At 49.5% G+C, this 22,633-nt stretch overlaps 1 protein-coding gene across 7 annotated transcripts in view; it reads left to right on the plus strand.

Moving 5' to 3' along the window:
• The window catches only part of FBRSL1 (fibrosin like 1), a 297,437-nt gene extending 276,005 nt beyond the window's left edge, over positions 1-21,432 (plus strand). For 5 of the 7 annotated variants that reach the window (XM_072600792.1, XM_072600790.1, XM_072600791.1 and 2 more), the window contains 10 exons: positions 494-544; positions 1,913-2,008; positions 5,179-5,250; positions 5,617-5,646; positions 5,950-6,021; positions 9,255-9,387; positions 12,924-13,001; positions 13,612-13,695; positions 14,678-14,885; positions 18,576-21,432. In XM_072600792.1, coding sequence (XP_072456893.1) covers positions 494-544; positions 1,913-2,008; positions 5,179-5,250; positions 5,617-5,646; positions 5,950-6,021; positions 9,255-9,387; positions 12,924-13,001; positions 13,612-13,695; positions 14,678-14,885; positions 18,576-19,758 — 2,007 coding nt within the window. In that variant the 3' untranslated portion in view covers positions 19,759-21,432. The remainder of the gene's footprint in view (positions 1-493; positions 545-1,912; positions 2,009-5,178; positions 5,251-5,616; positions 5,647-5,949; positions 6,022-9,254; positions 9,388-12,923; positions 13,002-13,611; positions 13,696-14,677; positions 14,886-18,575) is intronic. The other 2 variants (XM_072600794.1, XM_072600793.1) reach the window with 1 other exon arrangement.
• The last annotated feature ends 1,201 nt before the right edge of the window (positions 21,433-22,633 follow it).

The raw sequence follows: 22,633 nt of genomic DNA on the forward strand, positions 1-22,633 counted from the left end.
AACTATGTTAACATTCCAAAGTAACCCAGAATATAGCACCACATGGGCTTACAATCTGTATCTTATCCATGGTTCCTTCCCGATGGGGCCCTCCCAGGGAGGGAGCAGCCCTAACACCATGGATTAATGGGAGAGGAGGAGGGATCACAGAGTTGCTTTCTTATCTTGAACTGGGACATGTGGAGGTTAATGACCACTCTTAGGCTGGTAGTGATTCTGTGACCTTTGTATCCCAGAACAGAACCACCCAAAGCTATGGGGGTGACTTGGGCTCCAGTGTCTGGCATGGGTTCTTCCTGGGAGTTGAGGGCCAGGGCACAGAGTGAGCACCCGGAGAATGGCTCCCCTTTCCCTGGGGAGACTGGGCTTGCGACCCCCACCCCCCACCCCCCGCTTGCTCACTTGGTAGTGTGTCAGGGTTGGGAATGAACGGATTGAGGGAGACATCTGTGCTGGGGGAGGGGCCTCATGCTTCCTTTCTTTTTCTTTCTAGTTTGACAAATACGCGCCCAAGCTGGACAGCCCCTACTTCCGACATTCCAACGTGAGTGTGAGAGTCCTTCTGTGTCCAGTGTGTCTGCAGCCCCTGCTGGGCTTCTGTGTTCACTCACAGCCAGTGTGGCTGTCCTCTTGATCCTGCCCTATATGTCTGCCATTTTGTCCTCTGTCCCCTGCCCTCTGTGTCTGCCACCTTTGTCTTCTGCCCTGTGTCTACCATTTTGTCCTTTGTCCCCTGCCATTTTGTCCCATGTAGCTATTTTTCCTGTCTCTTAGGACTGTTGCGCACTATTTATCCAATCCTATCTTAGCTTCAATGAGCTAAGAAGGCCTTTGCCAGTGAAGGCAGACCTCCCCCAGCACTTGCTTAACTCATAGAATTGCCTGGCCCCGTAGCTCTGTACTCCAGGCCTCTTCTACCTTTTGCAAGAACCTGTGGCTTTGTGGGAACTCCCTGAGCAGGGGGTGCTGGCTGGAAGATACCTAAAGCTTCCCAGGCCCGTTAGGTTGGAGAAGCTGAGCTTTGCAGCCCCACGGGGTGAGGGGTTAGAAGGAGAGCAGGCAGAGTAGTGTCTGACTCTACCGTTAGCTGCTGGGGAAGGCTTGGACATTTTCCAAGTCAGTGGACCTAGTCTATGCAGGGCCCACGGGTATCTGTGATGAGCCCTAACAGGCTGCTGCTGCTGCTATAGTTAGGCTAGCCTCAGTATGCTGGTGACTGTAACCTAGCCTCACTCCCACTGTGCTGCCCCGTCTGGGCCGCTTAATTAGGAGGGGTGGGTGGTATTCTTGGCTCCGGTGGAAACAGGTGTTTCCATGTCCGTGTGTGCGCGCCTGTGTGTATGTATGTGCGTGTGTGGCATCAGGAAGCAGCCATGCTGGTCCAAGGTGGGTGTGAGCAGGCTTCCGCTCCCAGGGTTGCTCTGGGAGTGGCTCCTGGCCTTCCACCCACTGTCCTTTTTCCAGGTTAATAAAGGGAAGGGAATAAGCATTTTTCATATAGAACCTACTGCGTGCCAGGATTGTGCTAAGCATTTTACAGACATTATCTCATTTGAGGCTCACAACAACCCTGAAAGCTAGATGTTGTGATGATCCTCATTTTACAGTTGAAGAAACAGAGCCAGACAGGTGAAGTGAGTTGCCCAGGGTCCCACCACTAGGAAAGTGTCTGAGGTCAGATTTGTACCCAGGTCTCCTGGCCAGGCCCAGTGCTGTATGCACTATGGCACCCCCAGTCACCTCTTTAGGGACCCTGGAGGGGTGGGCCTGACAGCTGGGTTTACTTTATTCCCCTGGAGGCACAGCCTAGGGGTTTTTGGCCTGGCCACCAGGCCTCTCCCCTGCTTCTGTCCTCCTGGCGTTCTGTCTGACTGACCTAAACCAGACCTCTCTTCTCTTCTTCTCTTTACAGTTCTTTCCATCCTACCCTCCTGCCATGCCCGGAATGGCCCCCTTGCTTGCCCACTCAGGCCCCTTTGGGTCCCTACAGGGAGCCTTCCAGCCCAAGGTACCAGCTGCCCTGGGGGTGGGAGAGAGGGAGGGCAGGAGTGTGTCCCGGGTTCCTGTGTACATGCCCACGGGGGCTGCATGTGATCCACCTGAACAGGACGCCCCCTCTGGTCCAAAGGCAGGGGTCTCTGACGCATACATTTCCCACTCCACTATGACCCATAGGAGCGTGGGCTGGTCTAGAGTTGGGCATCTTGGGGTGCGGCTTTGCTGTGAATGATTCTGAACCACTGACGGAAACAGACTCTCTCCAGCTTGCCCCTCACTCCTGGGAAGAAAGGAAGAGGCTTATAGGCCACACATATGGACTGGGCAAGGTCTTCCATCCTCAGATACTTCTTCTGCAACCTCAACATCAGCATGGCTGAGAAACTTCCCAGCTGTGGGCCAGTACCTTGTTCAGAAGGCTTTTCAGGTGCCCTTGGTGTGCAGAAGGTGCAGAAGGCTGGATTGGATGTCCATGGTGTAAACAGAGATGTCCAAGAACCTTCCCTGTTGTTCTGAGTTTGGAGGAGCTGCCTTTTTTTTTTTCTGTTTCTTTACCACAAGAGACAAAGCAGAAGGGGAAGGAGCCTCTGCCCCCACCCTAGAGCCAAGCTCTGAACCCCACCCCAAGATGACCCCTTTCTCTTCAGAATCATTTGAGAGGCTTAGGCTAAGGGCATCCTGCTGGCAGCCTGTATAGCCTGATAGAGCGTGATAGAAGCCAGATCTGAAACTGTGAATCATCTTTCTTGCTCCCCACATACTCCAAATCCAACTCTGTTCTGGTCATGATGATGCAGCAGACATCAGGAGCTCAAACATGAAGGAGATTACAGTGGTCTTTCTGCCTTTACCAGAAATTAATCTGAGCAGAAGACCCCAGACTGCTTTCCGAACCTTCACCCATCCTTCTTCAGAATATCCAAAAGCCTATGTTCTCCCCAGTACATTTCAGGATTCCCTCTTGCTTCCCTGGACCGATGGACACAGAGTGTGATGGACTTGAAAGCAGTGTAAACGGGTCTTGTGTAAGCATTTAAGCTGGTTGGCCCTGCCTCACCTAGAAAGAGAATGGGTTAAGTCAAGGTTCTAATGCGGGCCCTCTCTAGAAGGCAGAACCCTGGCCCTAATCTGGGGAGCCACACTTACATGATTCAGTTTCCCTATCTTTCAAATAGGTGGCATCCTATGTTTACCTGAAGTTGCCAACCTGAAGTTTAGCTGAAGTTGCCAACCAAACTCATTAGGAGCTGTCACTTCTATCATTTTTTTAACTATCTTACAAGATGAGACAGGACAGAGGTTATGTCCACTCTATACATTGGGGAAACTGAGGCCATCCAGGACTAAAAAGCAGTGCATAGAAGAGTAGGAGGAAAACTCAGGCCACTTTGCTTCTGGTTTCTTTTAAGAGAAGCAAAGACCCATGCGAGCCCAGTTGAAGAAAACTGGGCCTCCCTCATCCATTTGCCTCATCTGGATCTTGTCCAGGCTCACAGGGCTTTGCCTGGGTCAGAGCCCTTCTAAATTGTTCCACAGGCCTTACACACCCTCCTGAGCTAGACCACGTCTCTAGCTCAGGACCCACAGTGATTTATGGTACCTGAGCACGATTCAGGGCAGCCAGAGTACAGCTGCTATCTCTATTTGGTGCTATCTCAGGGACACAGAAGGAGAAACAGGCCTGGAATGTCTCACCAAAGGCAGATGGGGGAAAAATCTGTGTTGAACCGAATTCACATCTAAGCGAACTTGGAAGTAGAATTGGTGTGCCAGCATCAGGGACATGGTATCTGCCCTCTTCAGCCCACAGCCATAAAGGGCCCCGGATTCTCTCATGAAGCCTTGTGAAACATTGGACCCCACAGTGGTACTGGAAGCAGCCAGAGACTTTGGAGCATCTTTCTCCTTCCAAGTCATCTGAGACTTGGAAATCACAAAACCCTAAGAGCTAGAAGAGAGTACAAAGGGCCATGTAGGCCCCCCGGCCCTGAGCAGGCTGTCCTGGAGAGCCTTCTAGACCAGTGGTCAGCTAGCCTCTGCTGAAAGACATCTGAATATGGGAAATTGATTCCATTCCAGTGCTAGCCTCTCTCTTCCTTCCCTTTGGAGATGCCTGAGCTCTCTCCCCACAAAGGACATGGGTTTCCAGCACTTAACACAATCCCTGGCACACAGTAAATGCCTTTTTACTGATGGTCTGATCCTTTGGGATGGATGGCAGGGTAGAGCTGGTACTGGCTAAGATCCCCACCCACTCTCCCCATGCTTGAGGCCCAGGGTCACTGTGACTCTTCTCCTTGGTCCAGCATGGACTTGGAACTGTGTCTGAGTTTTAAAACTTTGCAAGAAAGCTGCTGATGTGTGCGTGTGTGTGTGTGTGTGTGTGTGTGTGTGTGTGTGTGTGCGCGTGCGTGTGTGTGTGCAAGTGCATAGGATCATAGACTGAAAGCCATAGGGGGACATCATTTTCCAGATAAGGAAACTGAGGCTCACATAAGGTACAAAGTGGCCAAGATGAGATTCAAACCCAGGTCTTGAGACTCTTAAATCCAGTATTTTCTTCCATGACCCACTGGGTTCATGGGCCACTGAACAGCCCTAGAGAGAACTTTGGGAATCATGAGCTGTACCAGCTGGAAAGGGTGGCTGCTGTTTGGCAGGAGTGATAAAGAGAATGCTGGGGAACAGCCTTGTGGCCTCAGACCTCTCCTCACATCTGTGCTTGGCCCCTAGGTTTCAGAGCCATCTATGACCCAAACAATCAACAGTTGTTTAAGTGGCTGCTCTTGATGTGCCCAGCAGGCGATGTGCTAGTCACTGAAGAATAAAAATGACAAAACTGAAGCAGCCCTGCCCTCGAGGAGCTTGCCTTCTAGCAGAGGAGAAAGCATTGCACATATATACAATACAGAATTCTTTGGGGAGGGAGGGAGGGATCTAGGAGCCAAGCAGTCAGGAAGGGCTTCCTGGAGAAGGTGGTGCTTGTGCTGAGTCCTACATACCAGCCCAAGGCTGAAGACAGAGCCTTCATGCCTCCTTCCTAACCCAGCAAGGACTCAGAGCCATGTCTGATGTCAAACGGGCAAGATAGGAGTTGGCCCAAATGTGCAGTGTAGATTGGACCTCCCTTTAGCCAGCTTCCTCCTAATTTACATCCTCTCCTTTCTCTCTCGATCCCAGACATCAAACCCCATCGATGTAGCGAGTCGGCCGAGCACCGTCCATCACGCCCTTCTACAGAAAACCCCAGGGGTAAGTATCTGGGTCTCTTTCTTTTGTGCTGTGTTGGTACATGCCTAAAGAAACCCTTGATTAACTTGGGAAGTTTCCTCCATTTTTCAGAGGAGTAAAAAACCCCTTTCCCCAAGGTCCAGGACGTATTCTTCCACCACCTGGATTTTATTACATTGAGACTGTCATATTATGTGAAATGTCATGGAGCGGGGTGAGGGAAGCAGGGGAGCTCTTGGAGTCTCCTGGCTTAAGACTTCACCCTGTCATCTCCAAAACTCTCTCATCCTCTCCCTCCTTTTTGTGTGTCTGTCTGTCTGTCTGTCTGTCTGTGTCCCACCCTCCAAAGGGTAATAATAATCCTCTTACCTTCTCTGTTGGTCACAGGTGTCTGACCCCTACAGGACACAGGTCAGGGTAAGTAAGAGAATGTGTAAATTCAGGGGCCCTTTGGTCATGTAAAGGGCATAGTCCTCCAGCAGTTCCTTACAGGCTGGAGTGGTAGAGAACCAGGGAACTTTGGCAGCATGGGATTGGATCCCTTTAATAGCTAGGCCTGGGTCTCTAGTACTGTATCTGGATGCAGTTGCTTCCCCCACATCCCCATCCAACCATTTCCCCAGAAATCCAAGCCAAACCTCAGGGAGGGAGGAAGGGACAAGACCCAGAATCTCACCAAATAGGTGCCTTTAGACAACAGTTTTGTCTCTCCCGTTGCAGAAACCAGGGAAGTGGTGTGCCGTGCATGTCCAAATTGCCTGGCAAATTTACCATCACCAGCAGAAGATCAAGGTGAGGCCTTCCCCAGAGAGGCCCATCAGAGGATTCTTAGCCACCATGTCAAGTCACTAAAACGTCCTTGTGGACTGAGGGTTTGGGCTGAGTCTCAGATGGGTCTATTGCTCCCAACTGATATTTGTGTGGGTGGGTAAATGTGGGTGTATTGGAGGGGTTGGGGAGAGGAGCAAGAACAGGCATTTATTGAGTACCTGCAGTTTGCAGACCTCCTTAGATGATTGCCCTAAGGAGCACACAGTCTAGTTGGGGAGGATCAGACTATACTGAGATGAGGTGTAAGTCACTCTACTTACCCAGCCTGGGAAGAACTGTCCCAAGCCAGCCAGACAATGCCCACAGAGGTGTGTTTACATGCACTCGAGAGCCCAGGGAGAGATGGCTACAGGCCCGTGTTGTAGGGGAAGAGACTTGGGTCAGCAAGGTCTGGTGTAGGGGAGGAGGACACTCCAGAGGTAGAGGAAGGGAGGCATTGCTGGGAGTCACTGACCATTGGTGAGAAATAGTGAGGCTTATCTGGAAAGAGATTAGAATGAGGAGGCAGGGGCCCCAGGCTCAGGATCTGTTTCCTGAGAACCTCTGTGACCTTTGTCAGGTCTTTTCAGCCCCAAAGCCTCAAGTTTCTTCCTCTACAAAATAAGGGACTTGACTCTGGCCCCTTCCAGCTTTAAATCAGTGATGCCCTGAAGGAGTAATGAGGGAGAATGGCCCAAACAAATAGAGAACCGATGGGAGGTTGGGTTCAGATCAAGGAGGACTTTGAATGCCAAGAAAAGAAAGTTGGGTTTGTTTTATAGTTCCTGGGAGATAGTGAAACCTCTTGAGTAGGGAGATGTCATTTAACTGCGCTATTTTGTGTGATGCTTCCTTGGGCAGCCCATGTGTGGGATGGATTAATGGATAAGTGGATGGAAGGAAGGAAGGAAAGGGGGAGAGTAGAGGCAAGGAGGCCACTTAGGAGGTGGCCACCCTTAGTAGTCAAGTGAGGAGGAGCAGAGCCACAGTGGGAGTGCAAAGGAAGGAACCAGTTGTGAAGAAGGAGTTGACAGGACTTTGATGACCTGTTGGCTATGAGGAGGTAAGGGAACAAGGCTCTGAGGCTTCCGATGCCTCCCCAGACCACCTCCACCTACCCCAAACTGGATGTCCCATAGACACTCAAACACAGTACATCAATGTGGTAACACTAATAGAAATCCACATGGCCCGGCCTTGGGAATGTGGGATTTCAGGAAATGTTAGTCACTCAACAAGCATTCTGAAGCTAATAGCTTACCATGCACTAGGTGTTGTTCTCAGCAGTGAGAACACAGAAAAAAGGCTAGACCAGGCTCTGCCCTCATGGAACTGACAGTCTCATGGGGGAGACGATCTGTGTGGCATGGATGGTGCTCGGGATGGGGGCAGCTGGATCTGTGAGCAAAGGTTCTGAGACCCAAGGGAGAGGAGGGGAGGCTATTCCTGTGCTGCAGAGATGAGAAGGATGGATGAAAAATCTCGAGTGTCTTGATTATAAGACTGTTTATTGCTATTGGAAAAGGAGCTTCATTAAATCAATAAGGAGAGATTCTAGGTATTCAAAGACTGAGGACATGGGAGGGAGGGGGAAGGAATTGGAGGCAAGGAAGGTGAGTGGTTATGTCACGAAATATCACCAAAGAAAGGAATGGAGGGGTCCAGGCGCCAATCTCTGCATGTTGATCTCCTCAGTGCGTTCCTTCTCCCTGGCTCAGTAAGTCAACCCTGCTGACAGAGGAGTTGTGGGGCTTTGTTGGTTTGTTGAAGGGAGAGGGAGAGAGGGAACAGGCATTTATTAAGCCTGTACTGTGTGCCAGGCAGTACTGTGTGCTGAGCATTTTAGGAATAGGATCTTATTTGATCCTTATAACAGCCATGACAAGGAGGAGCTCTCATGATCCCCATTTTACAGAGTGGGAAACTGAGGCAGGCAGGTTAAATGATTTTTTTTTTTCCCCAGAGTCACACTGCCAGGAAATATCTGAAGTTGGATTTGAACTCAGGAGTTCCTGACTCCAGGTCCAGCACACTATCCACTGAGTTGCCTAGTTGGCAGTTACTATTCCCAGCCATCTCTTCAGAAGGGAGCTTCTTAGGACTGGTCATACCAGAGCATGTTTGTGGGAAGGAGGGAGAGATGGGTGATGTTGAAGATCTGTTTTTAGAGTAGAGCTGGTTAGTAAAGCCCAAGCCTGGAGGAGGCAGGATGGGGTGACAGTCTGATGGCCACCTACGAGAAGGCTAACCTTTGAGGAGAGGGAAACACCTCATCCCTAGGAAAGAAAGGGGAACTGGTACAAGCAACTCTTGCCACCTCAGAAGCATCATCAAACACCCCTCTTTCCTCCCACTTCTTTTTTTCCTTCATTGACAGCCGGGGGCTGGGAGCAGCAGGGAGGAACAAGCTGAGAGCAGACAGCAGATGGGGGGAACTTGAGCGTCCAGCAGAGAGTAGAAAGGGATGTGGGTAGAGATCCCAGCATAGCTGTTGGCTTCCTGTGAGATCTCAGAGGTCAGAGGCATCCCTCTGAACCAGGATGACTTGAGGTGGAATGGCAGACCTCCCCTGGGCCTCAGTTAACTGATCCGTAAAATGACTTTCCGCTACAAGTCTGAACTGAGGATCTTTCTAGTGAACCTTTCAGGCTCGGTTTCACCATCTAAAATGAGAAGGGTGAATGTAGAAAGTTCCTTCTGGTTCTAAATCTGTGAGCCTGTATTTCCTCTTCGTACAAGGAGGGTCTGGACTCGGTTGGTCTCCGAGGGCCTTTCTAGCTCTACACCAGGGACTCCTGGGCAGTCCTGCACAGAAGGGGCAGATTCTAGAGGCTGCTGGAGACAGATGGACCAGGTGACAGGGAAGGAACGACCAACTCTGCTTTTGGAAGGGCCATGGGGGAAGAAAAGTAACGCTTGGATCTGTTTCTATTTGTCCTAATGAGAGGAGGGAGCAGGGCTGGTGATAGGGAAGTGAGGCCCTCCATAGAAAAGGTAGGGTGTATCTGTCAGCCCACTCCTCATGGTAGATGAATGGCTGGTTTGAGGCCAGAGGCTGTAGGCTAGCTCACCCTGTGCCCCAGCCCTGGGGTGTTTATTGACTGACTTCCTAACCAAGAGCATCTCCTTCTGGACTAGAGGAGCAGAGCAAGGAGCCTGGGGGGACTTTGCCCAAAGACCGCCCCATCCAACACACATCCTATGTGTCTTTGCAGCAGATGCACCTGGATCCCCACAAGCTGGAAATTGGAGGCAAACTGGACCTCTTTAGCCGGCCACCTGCACCAGGGGTGTTTCCTGGGTTCCATTATCCCCAGGACTTGGCCAGACCACTTTTCTCAACCACAGGTAAGAGCCACCAACAGGGGCTGTGTGTGTGTGTTTGTGTGTCTGTCTGTCTGTCTGTTTGCTTGTTCTCATTGCCTGCATTGTAGCCCAGAGTGAGGGAAGTCCAGGTTTCCTCTGTTGCTTTTTGACCCAGATGGAAGTCTCAATGTAGTGGAGTGGGTATGGCTCCCTCCAGCCAAGAAAGTCTTGTGTTTGCTCTCATTCGGCTCCCTCCCTGTCTCAGGAAAAAGTGTATCTTCTGTGGTTCTTGGGATGTTGCATATGCCATGTAGGAAGGTCAAAGTCGGTGTACTAATGATGGAAGGGACCAGGGGTCAGGCCAGATGAGAACTGCCCAGCTGATCATAAAGACCACATCAGACATTCCAGGAGTGGGTGGAGTCTTGTTCTTTGGCTATCTCTGTGATCATGAGCCTCCTGGATGGGGGCCCTGTGCCTTTAAGCTGATTGGATGATGTTAGCTTCAAATCACGGCGCGGGGGGGGGGGGGGGGGGGGGGGGGGGGGGGTAGGGGGAACTGGACTTGATCCCTTGCTCAAGGGTTTCTTTATGTCCAGGATTTGTATACAAACTGCACCCAGGCACCAATTGAAGCAGCTGGAACCCAGCTGGAGGCAGAAAGAGCCAAGAGGTCAAATAGCTCCATGCCAGATGCTGGGCTGGCCAAGGGAGCTGCTGAGATCACTTCATTTCACTCAGCAAGGGGTCAGCACTGAAATCCTGAAGCAGCCAAGGCTTTTAACTGGTGCCTTACTTGGGCAGTTTGGCTGAAGAAGGTAGGGGAGTCAGGAGGGACAGATTTAGAGGGCAGGAGGACACCTAGCATGCAAACAAACCAGCCTGCCTTGAGACAAGGCAGCTCCTAGCCTGAGCCTGCAGAGAAATGGGGTGGTTGAGGGGGAGAAGCCAGGAGGACATTGGAAGGTCAGTCACTGTACAGACAAGCTGTCCCAGGTCCCTCCTAAAGGGAAAGACACTTAGAGGAAGCCAAGGCTACGGGAATGACCATTGAGGCTGTGAGACCAGCATGTTGGCAGAAATTGAACAGGCTCACAGTCCTATTCCTGGGGTCAGAAGGCACAGTCAGGACTCCCTCACTGAGATCTTCCAAGGGAAGCTGTGATCAGATACAGGTGGGACAAGATGGCTTCTGAGGCCCCTGCTCTCCAGATCTAGAGCCAGGGTTCAAGTCTGTGAGTAAAAATTCACCAAGCACACTAGCCAGGGGGCCACAATGGATGGAGCTCCAAGCCTGGAGTCAGGAAGATGTAAGTTCAGATTGACCTCAGACTCTCACTAGCTGGGTGATCTTGGGCAAGTAGCTTAACCTCTGTTTGCCTCAGTTTCCTCTACTGCAAAATGGGGGTTATAAAAGCCCCTGTCCCTCAGGGTGGTTGTGAGGATCAGATGAGATATTTGTAAAGTGCTTAGCAGAGCACCTGGCCCATAGTGAGACTATATAAATGCTAGCTATTATTACTGACATGACTTTGGACAAACTGCAAGATCAACAAATTCAAGTTAGAAAGGGCCTGAGAGATGATTCTAATTCAGCCCCCTCATTTTACAGATGAGGAAACTGAGGCTCTGAGACCAGGGTTACCTAGAGATCAAGTGATATAATACTTCCTCTGATCCTCAGTTTCCTTATCTGTAAAATGGGAATAACACTGACCTTGCTTCCATCACAGAGGAAAGCCTTTGGTAGGCCTTGAAATGCAATAGAACTGTGAGCTGTTATTGGCTAAGTCCAGGCAAGTGCTGATGATCTGGGGTTTGGTTGTGCATACCAGGACAGGTGGGGGCAGGGGGATACAGTAAATCTGGGTGACATGTCAGGGGCAGCCAGCGGGCAGATCTTGAACTATAGAGGAGCAGAATGAATTGTCATGGCAGCTGCATCTGGGGCCATTTTGTGTGTGAGAGAGAGACAAACAGAAGGGGGGGGGGGGGTGAGAGGAAAGATGCCCCTTTCAGAGTCTTGCCTCTCCAAGCCATCAAATGTTGGGATATCTTTGGGCAGCTGAGAAACCATACTGCGGACACTTAGAGCTGCCTCCCTAGTCCTCTGAGATTGTGGCTAGGATTCCTCTTTTAGTCCCAGAAGGCCAGTCTCCTGCTACTCCTCTCCCCTCCTGTCACCAAAGGGAGCTCTTTCTAAAGGTTTTTCCTCTTGCACAAAACAATAGAATCCAAAAGCTACAAGCGACCTTTGAGAACCTCTCATTAGTAATGGCAGGGAAACAGGCAGGGGGTAAATTTGCCAAACATGTGAGAAAGTGAAAAGAAGCCTGCAGAGCCTCCCAAGCCATTTTCCACACTGTTCCTTGGCATGCCCAAGAGCTCTCTCAACTACCTCAATCTCCTCCTCATCATTTGTAGGTTGTAGGAACTGCAAGGGAGTTCAAAGGTCATCACATCCACCCCCCTCCTCCTGTTACAAATGAGGAGCCTGGGGCCAGCCAAATAGCCCAGCACCACAGGCAAGAAACGGCTGAGCCATGATTCAGATGCAGGTCTTTTGACTCCAAAATGAGTGCTCTTTCCATCATCTGAATGTCTGTTGGAGCTTTTTGATGCTCAGTCAATCTGTCGATCTCCCTCCCCCCACTCTGCCCCACTCCCTTTCCCCTCTTCCTTGACTTTCCTTAAGCTTAATATTATACTCACAAGATGGGGGAACCAGAATTCTTTTCCAGGTCTGATTCACATGAAGAAGACACTAGTTTGCTGGGGTGGACATGTTGAGAGCCATGTGGCTGTACCAGGTTAGGCTTAGGGATCTTTAAAAAGAAAAGACAAGTCATCACAGTCTGATGCACATCCTAGATTTTAGGAGGACATTCTTCTGAGGATTCACTGAAAAGCATGAACTCCAGATCTCTGGGAGGATGAGAAGTTTGCATGTACAATGAAAGGCTTCTAAGTTTCCTTCCATTTCCGGGGTGTGTCTGTGTCTGTGTGTGTGTCTGTCTGTGTGTGTGTGTCTGTGTGTGTTAAGACCTGATCCTAAATCTCATTGCTCAAGGTACATAGGGGAAAAATACCTGCCAATACAGAAATGTCTAGGCAGAACGACTCACTTCTCATTATTCTGCCCCAATCTTCTCTGCCAAGGGTTACACTTTGGGGCAGAAAAAGATCTGTCCTGTCCCCCTAGCCATGACTAAATAAGATAAGTAGAGAAATATCAGGAGTCCATTTAGCTAATAACTACCCGTGACTTGAAGTCACCAGGCCCATAGGAAGTGCCGTTGCCCAGTTTTGAAAGAAAAGTGAACTTGGTGGCCAAGTCACTGTTGGTCCTTTCTGAAAGACCATGGAGGATAGCAGTGGTGCTTGAGGACTAGAGGAAAGCGGGTGTCCTGGTTTTCAAAAGAGGGGAAGAAAATAGAATCTCCAAACCATGGGGAGGTTGGACCAGAAGACGTGAGGGTCCTTCCTGCTTAAGCTTGCTGCTCCTGGGCACCTGTGATATCTCCTGCAGTGACAGCTGGCCTGTGATTGGGACCCTCTTCTTCCTCTTCCTTTCCCAGGTGCTGCCCATGCACCCACCACCCCGTTTGGTCCCTCCCCCCACCACAGCAGCTTCCTGCCCACCAGCCACCTGACAGGTAAGTGTATGTCAGTCCAGCAGGCCCAGAGGAAGACCTGGGAAGGAGAGCTGTGAAGGGAGATGAGCATAGGTCCAGATGAGCAGGGTAGGATTTAGGAGGGAAGAAGCAGGTAGTCCAGCCAGTGTCCTCAAGCAGGGACCTCTATGGCCTGTGCACTGGGCATACAGAATCAAAAGGGAAAGTCTAAGCTCCCATTCTATCACAGCAGAGATCCTCCATCAACAAACATTTATCGAAGGCCCACAATTTGCCAGGCTCTTACTGTGCATCAGACATCTAAAATCAGCAGTCACTGCCTTCAAGGCACTTAGATCTAGTTATGGTAGACCTGCTGTTTATTAAGCATCTCCTATGTGCTCATTGCTAACCTAGGTGCTGAAGGTAACCAAATTAAACGACTCTGTTGGCCCTCACTCAGTGACCAGAGAGCTCCTTTCCTTGGAGCCCCAGGGCCTGGAGCCTGCTGGAGCACATGCAGAGCTAGGGGTGGGGGTGGGGGTGGAGGTGTCAAGGCAGTGCCTGAGCAGCCTAGAGCCTGGATGAACCTTCTTCTGCTGGGAGCTAGGCCACAAGGGCAGATCCTTAATTCCCACATTTGCCTCTGCAGATCCCTTCAGCCGGTCCAGCACCTTCAGTGGCCTCGGCAACCTGGGGAGCAATGCGTTTGGAGGCCTGGGCAGCCACGCACTGGGTGAGTGTGAGCAAGGGAGAGGGAGTCAGGCCCTTATTGAGGTCCTGCCAGGAAGTATCATTGAGCAGCCAGCTACATGCCAGGCACAGGAGATGATAGTAATAGGCAATGGATTGATAACATTTCTCATTGAGTGCTTAAAGGTGTGCAAAGCACTTTACTTATGTTACCTCGTTTAAAAAAGAAAAAACCAGTCCCTGTCCTCAGGGAACATTCTGCTTCAGGAGGCCTCGGACATAACTGAAAATGATAAGGAGAAGCCACAAAGGGACCATTGGATGTCAACCAAAAATCCCTAGCAGTTTGAGCTGCCCCCAAAGTGGGATGGGCTGCCTTGGGAGGTGGTAGGATTCCCCCTCCTTGGAGGGGTCCTCAAAGAAGAGATGTCCGCATCTCGGAGATCCTTGATCTGGAGATGGAAGGGACATAAGAGGCAATCTAATCCAACCCTCCCATTTTGCAGGTGAAAAAACTGAGGCCTGCTGAACTAAAGTTAAAGGATTTTCACAGAGTCCCATTAGGGACAAGGGTGGGATTTGACCCAGGCCCTCTTGACTTCAGATGTGTTATTTTTGCTGTAGTCCATTGTGTCTTAAGGGTGTGTTGAGCTGGAGGGCCCTTCTCTCTGCCCAAATCTACAATTCAGTGATTTATATCCCAGCATTTACTAGCCCTGTAGAATCATAGGCTTTGGAGCCAGAAGGGATCTGAGGGGTCATTCTAGTCCATCACTGTCATAGATTGGGAAACTGAGGCATGGATTGATTTGTCACCTCCTGTGAGCATCAGACCCTTCCAAAGGGAACTCTCCTATTCTGTTACCTTTGTTGTGGGGAGGAGAGAAGAGCAAAGCCAGGCCTTTACCTGAGTTCTGATCACCTCCTTCCCCATCCCCATCTTGGCTTGCATCATCTTTCCTGCTCAAGACCTCCCTTTGACCTTCTTGGTTCCTTGACTAACCGTGACTCTTTCTCCCATGTAGCTCATAACAGCATCTTTGCTCACAAGGAAACCCCAACCCTGCAGAACTTTAACCACCCCCATGAGCCCTGGAACCGGCTACACCGAACACCACCCTCTTTCCCAACACCTCCACAGTGGCCCAAGCCTGGGGACCCTGAGCGAAGCTCATCTCTGAGCAACCATGATCGAGACCGTGACCCTGAGAAGGGCAAAGAGGAGCGAGATCGGTGAGTGTCTGGTCTGGACTGGACCTCTCCCTGCCCTGCTGAACTCATCCCTCCCTCAAGTGTTGTGGTGACTCTGGGTCACTCCAATCAGACCTGAGCAAAGCAAAGCATGTCTTAGTCTTTGGGGTTGCAGTGACAAATATAAAGGAATCACTGTCCTTAGTTGGGCAGAAAATGTGACACATTTATGTGTCCAGTGAGGACGTGTGAACCCAGGGCAGCCTAGAGCAGGAACGAGTCCGTCAGTAGCCTGGACTGACCCTTTGCCTCCATTATAATACTAGCTCCTATTTATAGAATGCTCTAAGGTCTGCAAAGCACTGGACAGATATTTGAACCTCACAAAAATCTGGAAGGTATGAGGACTTAGATAATTATTATCCCCATTTTATAGATGAGGATCATGAGGCCCAGAGAAACTCCATAGTCACAGTAAGAGACCCAAATTCAAGTCCAGCCCACTACCTGGCATAGACGTGCCACTATGCCTACCCGTCACACGAGGATGAATAAGATATGTCCTTTCTGAAACTAGCCTAGCCCTTTTCCTGGCATCCCTTTGGGGGCCAGTGATCTCTCTGCCTGAACTGATGCACTTTGGACCATGGGAACAGCCATACTTTCTTTAGAGCAGCCCATGCAGCTGCCAAGCTATCATTTGGTGTCCTGTTTGGAGGTCCGCATGACTATCAGATACCCAAGAGAGAAAAATAAAGCTGATTGCCCGGTGACCCCCTTCCCCTGCCTATCCCATTACTAGGTGAGCCCATGAGCTCTTGGGTATCGATGTAAACCACTGGTTCTCTGATTTACCCCTGGAGAAAAAAGATAATTTCCCTCCTTCAGCCATGCTAGTGCCCAACTCTTGGGATGGCATTTGAGAGCTGAGGGCAGAAAAGCCTGAAGATTTAGATCTAAAGTTGGAGAGGTCCTTAGAGAGCATTTAAGGCCAGACAGACCCTTTATTTTACCCTTGAGAAATCTGAGATCCAGAGATCAAGTGACTTGTGTATGGTCACGCCAGGAGGAGGGAAGCAGTCGAGATGGTATTTCAATGTAGAGCAGAGGCTGGAGGACCCCTTGCTGGGGATATTAGCAGAGGGAGGGGACACAGCTCTGTTTAGTAGCCACTAGGGTTCCTCCGCACTTGGAGATTCTTCAAGATCAGAGAAAGGTAAGTTGGGCTGATCAGAGAGGATTTCCCAAAAGAAACAGGACTTAAGCTATTCCTCCAACATGATATTGGGGAGGGGGACCCAAAAAAGCATTCCAAGAGAGGCAAATATCACGAATAAAGCAAAGATGAAGGTTGGTCTGTACTGATCAGAAGTGAGGCAGTTGGCCTCACTGATGCAAGGAGGGAGAGCTTTGGGAAATTCTGTAGGACAGAAGCTTGAATAGGGTCAGGAGAGAGCTGGGTTTGTGGGCCTTGAATGTCAAAATGAAGAGTTTATAGATCAGTCAGCCCCAAAGCATTCGCTTAATTAGCATCTATTGTGTGCTAAAAGCTGGGACTACAGAGGCACAAATAAAACAGTCCCTGCTCTTAAGGGGTTTCCATTCTATCAGAACACAACATGTATCCAAATAAGACAAAACAGAATGTGTACAAAGTAAATGGAGGGAAGCAGAGGGAGCTGTTAGGAAAAGCTGTGGTAATAGGTAGTGTATAAGCAAACTTTCTAAGGAAGTGAATTCTAGGAGGCAAGGGCAAGGTGGGAATGGGTTCCAGATTCCATCTGACAGACACTATGGAGTCAGTGAATGTTTGGAACCAGAGGAAGAGTGATGGGAGCAGCCTTCTGCATTAGGGAGATGAGTTTGGCAGGGTGGATCATAAGGGAAACTCTACTTACGAGGATACCACAATGGACTGGGGCAGACTTGATAAGGACCTGGAGTTGGGTAACACAAGCCGGGGGTTGGGGGGCAGAGGGAGGGGTACATGGTTGGAGATGGGATCAGCAGGACGTTTGCTAAGGGACAGAGAAGGATAAAAGGTGACTGTCAGTGGTGATGCAGCCCACCCCTGCCAGAGTAGGACAGTTGTGGGGGAAGGGGTAGTTTAATTTGAGATAGGTCAATTTTGAGGTGCCCATGGGCCATCCCAGTGAAGGTATCCAAAATCTTGGAGCTCAGATTAGGGCAGAAGCCAGGGCTAGGGTTGCAGAATTGAGAGTTCTTTGTAGAGAGGCCATGATCAGACCCCTTAGAATGAATGAGGTTCCTCAGAAAGAAACAGAGGGCCAGACTGGACAGAGAGCCTTGAGATCGGGAAGACTCGGGTTCATGGCCATGGGCCAAGTCACATAACCTCAATGGAGCCTCAGCCTCTAATACCGGGTGTCTGGACCCGGAATTCAGGTGGGGTTGGCAGATAGTTGTTCCAGCTCTAACCTGCAAAGGTTATCTAAGTAAATAGAATACCAGGGAAAGAACTTTGGCAGTCACCTCCAATTAGCTAGAAAAAAGAAGAGGATGGGATTAAAGAGTGATGAGAGAGGAGAAAAACTAGGACAGTAGTATATGTACTGTCAGAGGGACTGAGAAAAAATCATTTGATCAGAAAGCATTTTTTAAGCACCTACTCTGTGCCAGGTGTTTACAGAAAATGTGGTGCTACGGAGAGATCAAGGCAGGAGGGGCCTGAGAAAAGTTTTGGGTTCAGTTGCTGGCACCTTGGAAAGAATAAGAGGAAAGGTGTTGCCTGGTAGGGAGAGTGAGTGCTAGGCAGCCGGGTCAGAATCTCACCTCATGCACTTGCTGAGCAGGGTTCAAATCCTGTCTTGGCTACTCGCTGCCTTGGACTCTGGACAAGTCAATCAACCCCTCTGGGCCTGTTTCCCAGCCTGTGAGATGATTGGACTACAGATGACCTTCCTGTCCAAGCATCATCATCTTATTCCCTTCCCAAACCTTCTCCATTGCATCAGCTAGCTAATATCAGACCTTCTCAGAGGGACCTCCCGGATCTTACATTCTTTATTTCTGTGGTTCCATCTGCGTAGAACACTAGAACTGGTTAACCTGTTTGGGAAGGGAGCAAGGGTCACAATAGATACCTTCAAATGGTTATCATGGGGAAGAGAGATCTGGTTTGTTCTTTTTGGCCCCAGAGGGCAACAGGAGGAGCTGGAGCCCTAAGTAAAACTTGGAGAGGCAAATGTAGCTTAGGTGTAGCTTTCACCTAAGAAAAAAATTCCCTTAACAATTAGAGCTATCCAAGGGTGTCATGGGTTGCCTCAGAAATGGAGTAGGTTCCCGTCTTCTCCTACCCCACCTCCCTCCTCAGAGATCTTCAAACCAAGGCTGAATAGACACTTGTTGGGTAGGTTCTTAAGAAGTATGAGTAAAACCAGACAGCTGTTACCTCCCAGTACCAAAATCCTATTATTTTGTGATACTTGCTGTGGGGAAGGTGGCACAAGTGAATCCCATCTTCAGAAAAGCTGGCGTGCACAATTCTGAACTTAGAAAATTAACTTGGGAGATGATTGCTCATGTTGCAAAAGGAGGGTCTCCTTAAATAAGGAGAGCTATATCTCTCTCTCATTTACTCACATATTTTTGAGAGCATACCTGCCCTGTGGAATACGTTTCTCCAGCATGCCTGGGTGTGCGTGGGGAGGGAAGAGCCCTGTTTGTGTTTGAGTCTGTTTCTGGCCCCTAGCAAGATGTTTGTTTCCTCAGGGACATCATGGACAAAAGCCGCCATTCTAACCGGTCATCACCCGCATCTGCACCTGTGACCCATCAGATCAGCAACCTCATTCGTAGTAACAGCCAGACCTCCATTGACCCCTCCCGGCCGGCTGGCCTGGGTGAGAGAGAGCCGCCAGACCGGCTCCGAGATGCCCCGTTGCCTGAGCACAAGGTCAAAGAGAGCCGCTCCCCGATAAAGGAAGCCCCTAGCCTGGAGAAGCGGCCCCCTGACGACAATGGGAAGCCCATCATCCAGTCTGTGTCCCCCTACAGCAAACCCAACCTCAGCGAGAGCCTCAAGCTCAGCGGCCTTGTGACCGCCAAGGAGCTGGAGCGAAATCCAGAGCCTCTGAGCGACCTTTCCAAGATTAAGAATGATGTCAAAGTCAAAGAAGAGCGCAAGGAGGATAGTGATGTGCTGGTGGTGGGATCTGAGCCCTCCCGGGAGCCCTCTGCAGCTCCCTCCCTGCATGGGCTGCCCCTTCCCCACTCAATGGCCACATCGGTGCCCCTGGCCATGGGTGGCGTGCATCCCATAAGCAGTGTGAACATGTTGGACCGCTCCCGTGTGATGACCCCGCTCATGGGCATGAGCCCCCTGACAGGACGGGAGAGGCTTCCCCACCCAGGCTTCTCCTGGGATCCACTGCGTGACCCTCTGAGGGATGCGTACCGCAGCCTGGATCTGCACCGGCGCATGGACCTCCAGCTGCGCTCAGACCCCTTGCACCGCCTCCCAGCAGGCTCCACCTTCTATGACCATGAGCGCCCCTATCGGGACCGGGAGCCCCACGACTACACTTCTGAGAGCCTGCTGGAGGCCCGGCGGGAGCAGCAGGAGCGCGAGCGACTCCAGCTGCGTGAGGAGCTGGAGCGGGCCCGGGCACACCACCTGCACCCACCGCCCCTCGACAGCCACCTGGCCCACGTGCCCTCCTTTATGCCTCACTTGGGTGGGATGCACTACCCCAGACTGAGCCCGTCCACCACCGCCCTGCACAACGGGATCCTCAACAGGACCCCCCCAACTGCGGCGTTGAGCGCCCCGCCTCCCTTGGTGCCTGCCGGTGGCACACGGCCAGCCTCCCCACGCAGGACTACGCCCCTCACAAACTCTGAGGCCAGGGACTACTCCCCATCCCGGAACCCCAAAGAAGTTGAGGCGCGATAGTCCCCCTTCCCCTTCCTGTCCCCCACCAAGAATTTTAAAACTCCTGTACATAAACAGAATCTTTTACAAAATGCACTGCTGTAAACTTTTTTTTTATGTAAATTTGTAGAACTTTAAGCACAGTTCCATAAATCCTGGGGGTTATACAAACTTTTCAACACAAAGCTTGTGTAGCAGGGGAATTTAATATATAGCAGATTCTGGTGATTTGGGGTTCGTGCACAGAAATGGGTTATTCAAAAACAAAAAAAAATCGTTTGTACATTTTTTTCCCAAATGTGAGAAATGTTTTTAATGCATTTGTATTTTTTTTTAATTTTGTGCTCTTGACTCGCTTTAAAAAAAAAAAACTGGCTTTTTTTGTTCTTAGTTCGATTTGCCGTTTAAAGTTCTCAGCTTACTACCGCGATTATTCCCAGGGTTTCTTAAAGTCTTATTTATGGAGAGAACTGTTATTTCCTACAGCACACTGTGAGACTCCCAGACAAGACCACCTGGTCCTTCCCTCCCCTTGGTACTTTGGAACCGAAGTTACAGATCTATATTAAAATAATTATTAATAATAATAATGTACAAAACTGTTTGTTTTTTGCCTTATTATATTATGCAGAAATTTAAGAGGGATTTTTTGACTTCTTGTTTTAAAAAGAAAACCAAGGAAACAATTGTAAATATCCTGTTAATATAAATGTAAAACATTAAGTTCTTAACATAAGTAGACTTTATAAAAAACAAAATGGTTTCTAGAACCACTCTGGTTATTTGTTAATAACATGATTACAAGACTCCTCTCCTGTCAGTCGGGAACGGTCTCTAAAGATAAAGGTGACATCTATATACTTCACTTACACAAGAGCTCCAAAGCAAGTTTCACTGGGTGATGGAGAATAGGAGGGGGCAGTTATCAAAATCCAGACACCATACCGCACCCAAACCAACTTGTAGCTTTGGAAAGAGGACAGAAAAGGGTACATCCTGGAAAGAGAAAGATTTTGTTTCTACACAGAGATGGGCTGGTATGGGTCAGGAAAGGGTAAGATAGAATGGAGGGGAAGCAGACACTACAAGTAGGGATTTGGGTGTCCTTGCTGAGCGGACAGGGAGGCAGGAGGGACTGGCAGTCTCTGGGGTAGCAGAAACTATTTTCTATGGATCTTTATGCTAATTGTGCAGTGTTTTTACTGGAATCAGTAAACCAGACAAGTAGAATTGTAGGAGTGCTTTAAAAAAAAGTCTACTGGTTGATTTTTTCTTTTTATTAAAGACAGAAGAAATTCTGATATATTCTCTAGTACATGAAGACCATCAGCCGATGTTTGTTTCCGTGTAGTCCTTTGGCCTTGGCCTCTGTGGCATGACTTGGTTTTGGTTTCCAGTTTTACTTTCGTGCATATATATATAAATATACACACACACACATATATATATATGTCACCATGTTTTCCTTGCTGTACACCCTCCTTATGTGTTTATTTTCCGATGCCCATGTTTTATATAGACATATCTCTATCCCGGGTGCTTTACCCTCGTTAATTCTGCCATCCGCTGGTGTTTTCTTTCCTCAACGCTGTATTCTCCATCCCCATCTTCCCCTCCACAACCCCCTGTAATTTTAAACTTTCTGTTTCCTTGTAGATCAATGAAGATAAATACAACATTGATTTTGGATGAAAAGATGGTTGAGTGTTTCTGTGTCTTAGCTTAGGACTGGTTCACCCTGAGGCTAATGGCTTATCGACAGATAATGCTCAGCCAGAGCTTTTCAGGGGGGTGGGAATGAGGGATGGGGGGGGGGGGGGGGAGACTAGCCAGCAGCAGATTCTGCACTGCAGAGGAAGGGGGAGGCCTTTGGTCTGTGAAGTGCCAGTTCATCCAAGTAGAACCCGTTTGCCTTTGGGCAGAAGTTCACAGTGAATGCATACAAGACAGTCCTTCATGGGTCCCCCTAGCCCAGCCCTAGCCAACAAGAAAACCTTGATGAATGAGTGGCTCAATTAAATGGTTCAGCAAGCCCCAGGGAAGGAAAAATGTCCCGGCCTTAGGAAACCAAGCTTTCTTTATCACTTTCTGTAGTACTTCTAAAAGTATCCAGATTACTGAGTTCATCTTCCAAGGTCCCACCAAGAACAGGGTTGGGTACCCTACCCACTTCCCTTCACCATGGACAGTACCTGCTAAATAGGGATTCTTAGCCTGGGATCCATGAACTTTTTAAAAAGTTTTAATAATTGCCAATATAAAACAATGCTGAGAAGGGGTCCATGAGCTTCACCATACTTCCAGAGGGGTTTAGGATACAAAAAAACAAGAATCCCCACCATACAGGGAGCTCCTATGCACAACCTTGTTTCAGGGATGATGTTCCCTCTTGTCCACTGGCCAGGGTTGTGTCCTCCACGGTAAAGGGACCAAAAGGTAGGGTGAGGTTTTTAGATTTTCCAGGAAATAGGCATTGCCTGTGAGCTGCAGTATCAATACTTTTCACTCTCCCAGATAAAAGATCAATTTAGAATTGGAAGGAACTTCAAAGATAGAACATCTAGTGCAGTCCCATCCCCGTGCCCAGCCCCCATCACCTCCCCTCATTTTACAGGAAACAGGCTCAGAAAAGAAGTGATTCACCTGAGGTCAAAACTAGTCAGAATTCAAACTTGTGGCTGCAAATTAAATGCTCTCACTAATGCTCTGTTGCTGACTTTTCAGACTCCTGGATTTTGATGGAACGTGCCTGCTCCACATTAAAAAGAAAAAATAGCATCCTTTAATTTGAGGGGGAAAATAATCACCTACTCTTGCAAGCTGAAACCTGCAAGGGGGAGCAGAATCATATTTTAGAACTGCAGGGCAGGGAGAGTGTAATTCCTGTTGGGGGAAG

This window comes from Notamacropus eugenii, chromosome 4, assembly GCF_028372415.1.
Source record: "Notamacropus eugenii isolate mMacEug1 chromosome 4, mMacEug1.pri_v2, whole genome shotgun sequence".
Taxonomy (NCBI): domain Eukaryota; kingdom Metazoa; phylum Chordata; class Mammalia; order Diprotodontia; family Macropodidae; genus Notamacropus; species Notamacropus eugenii.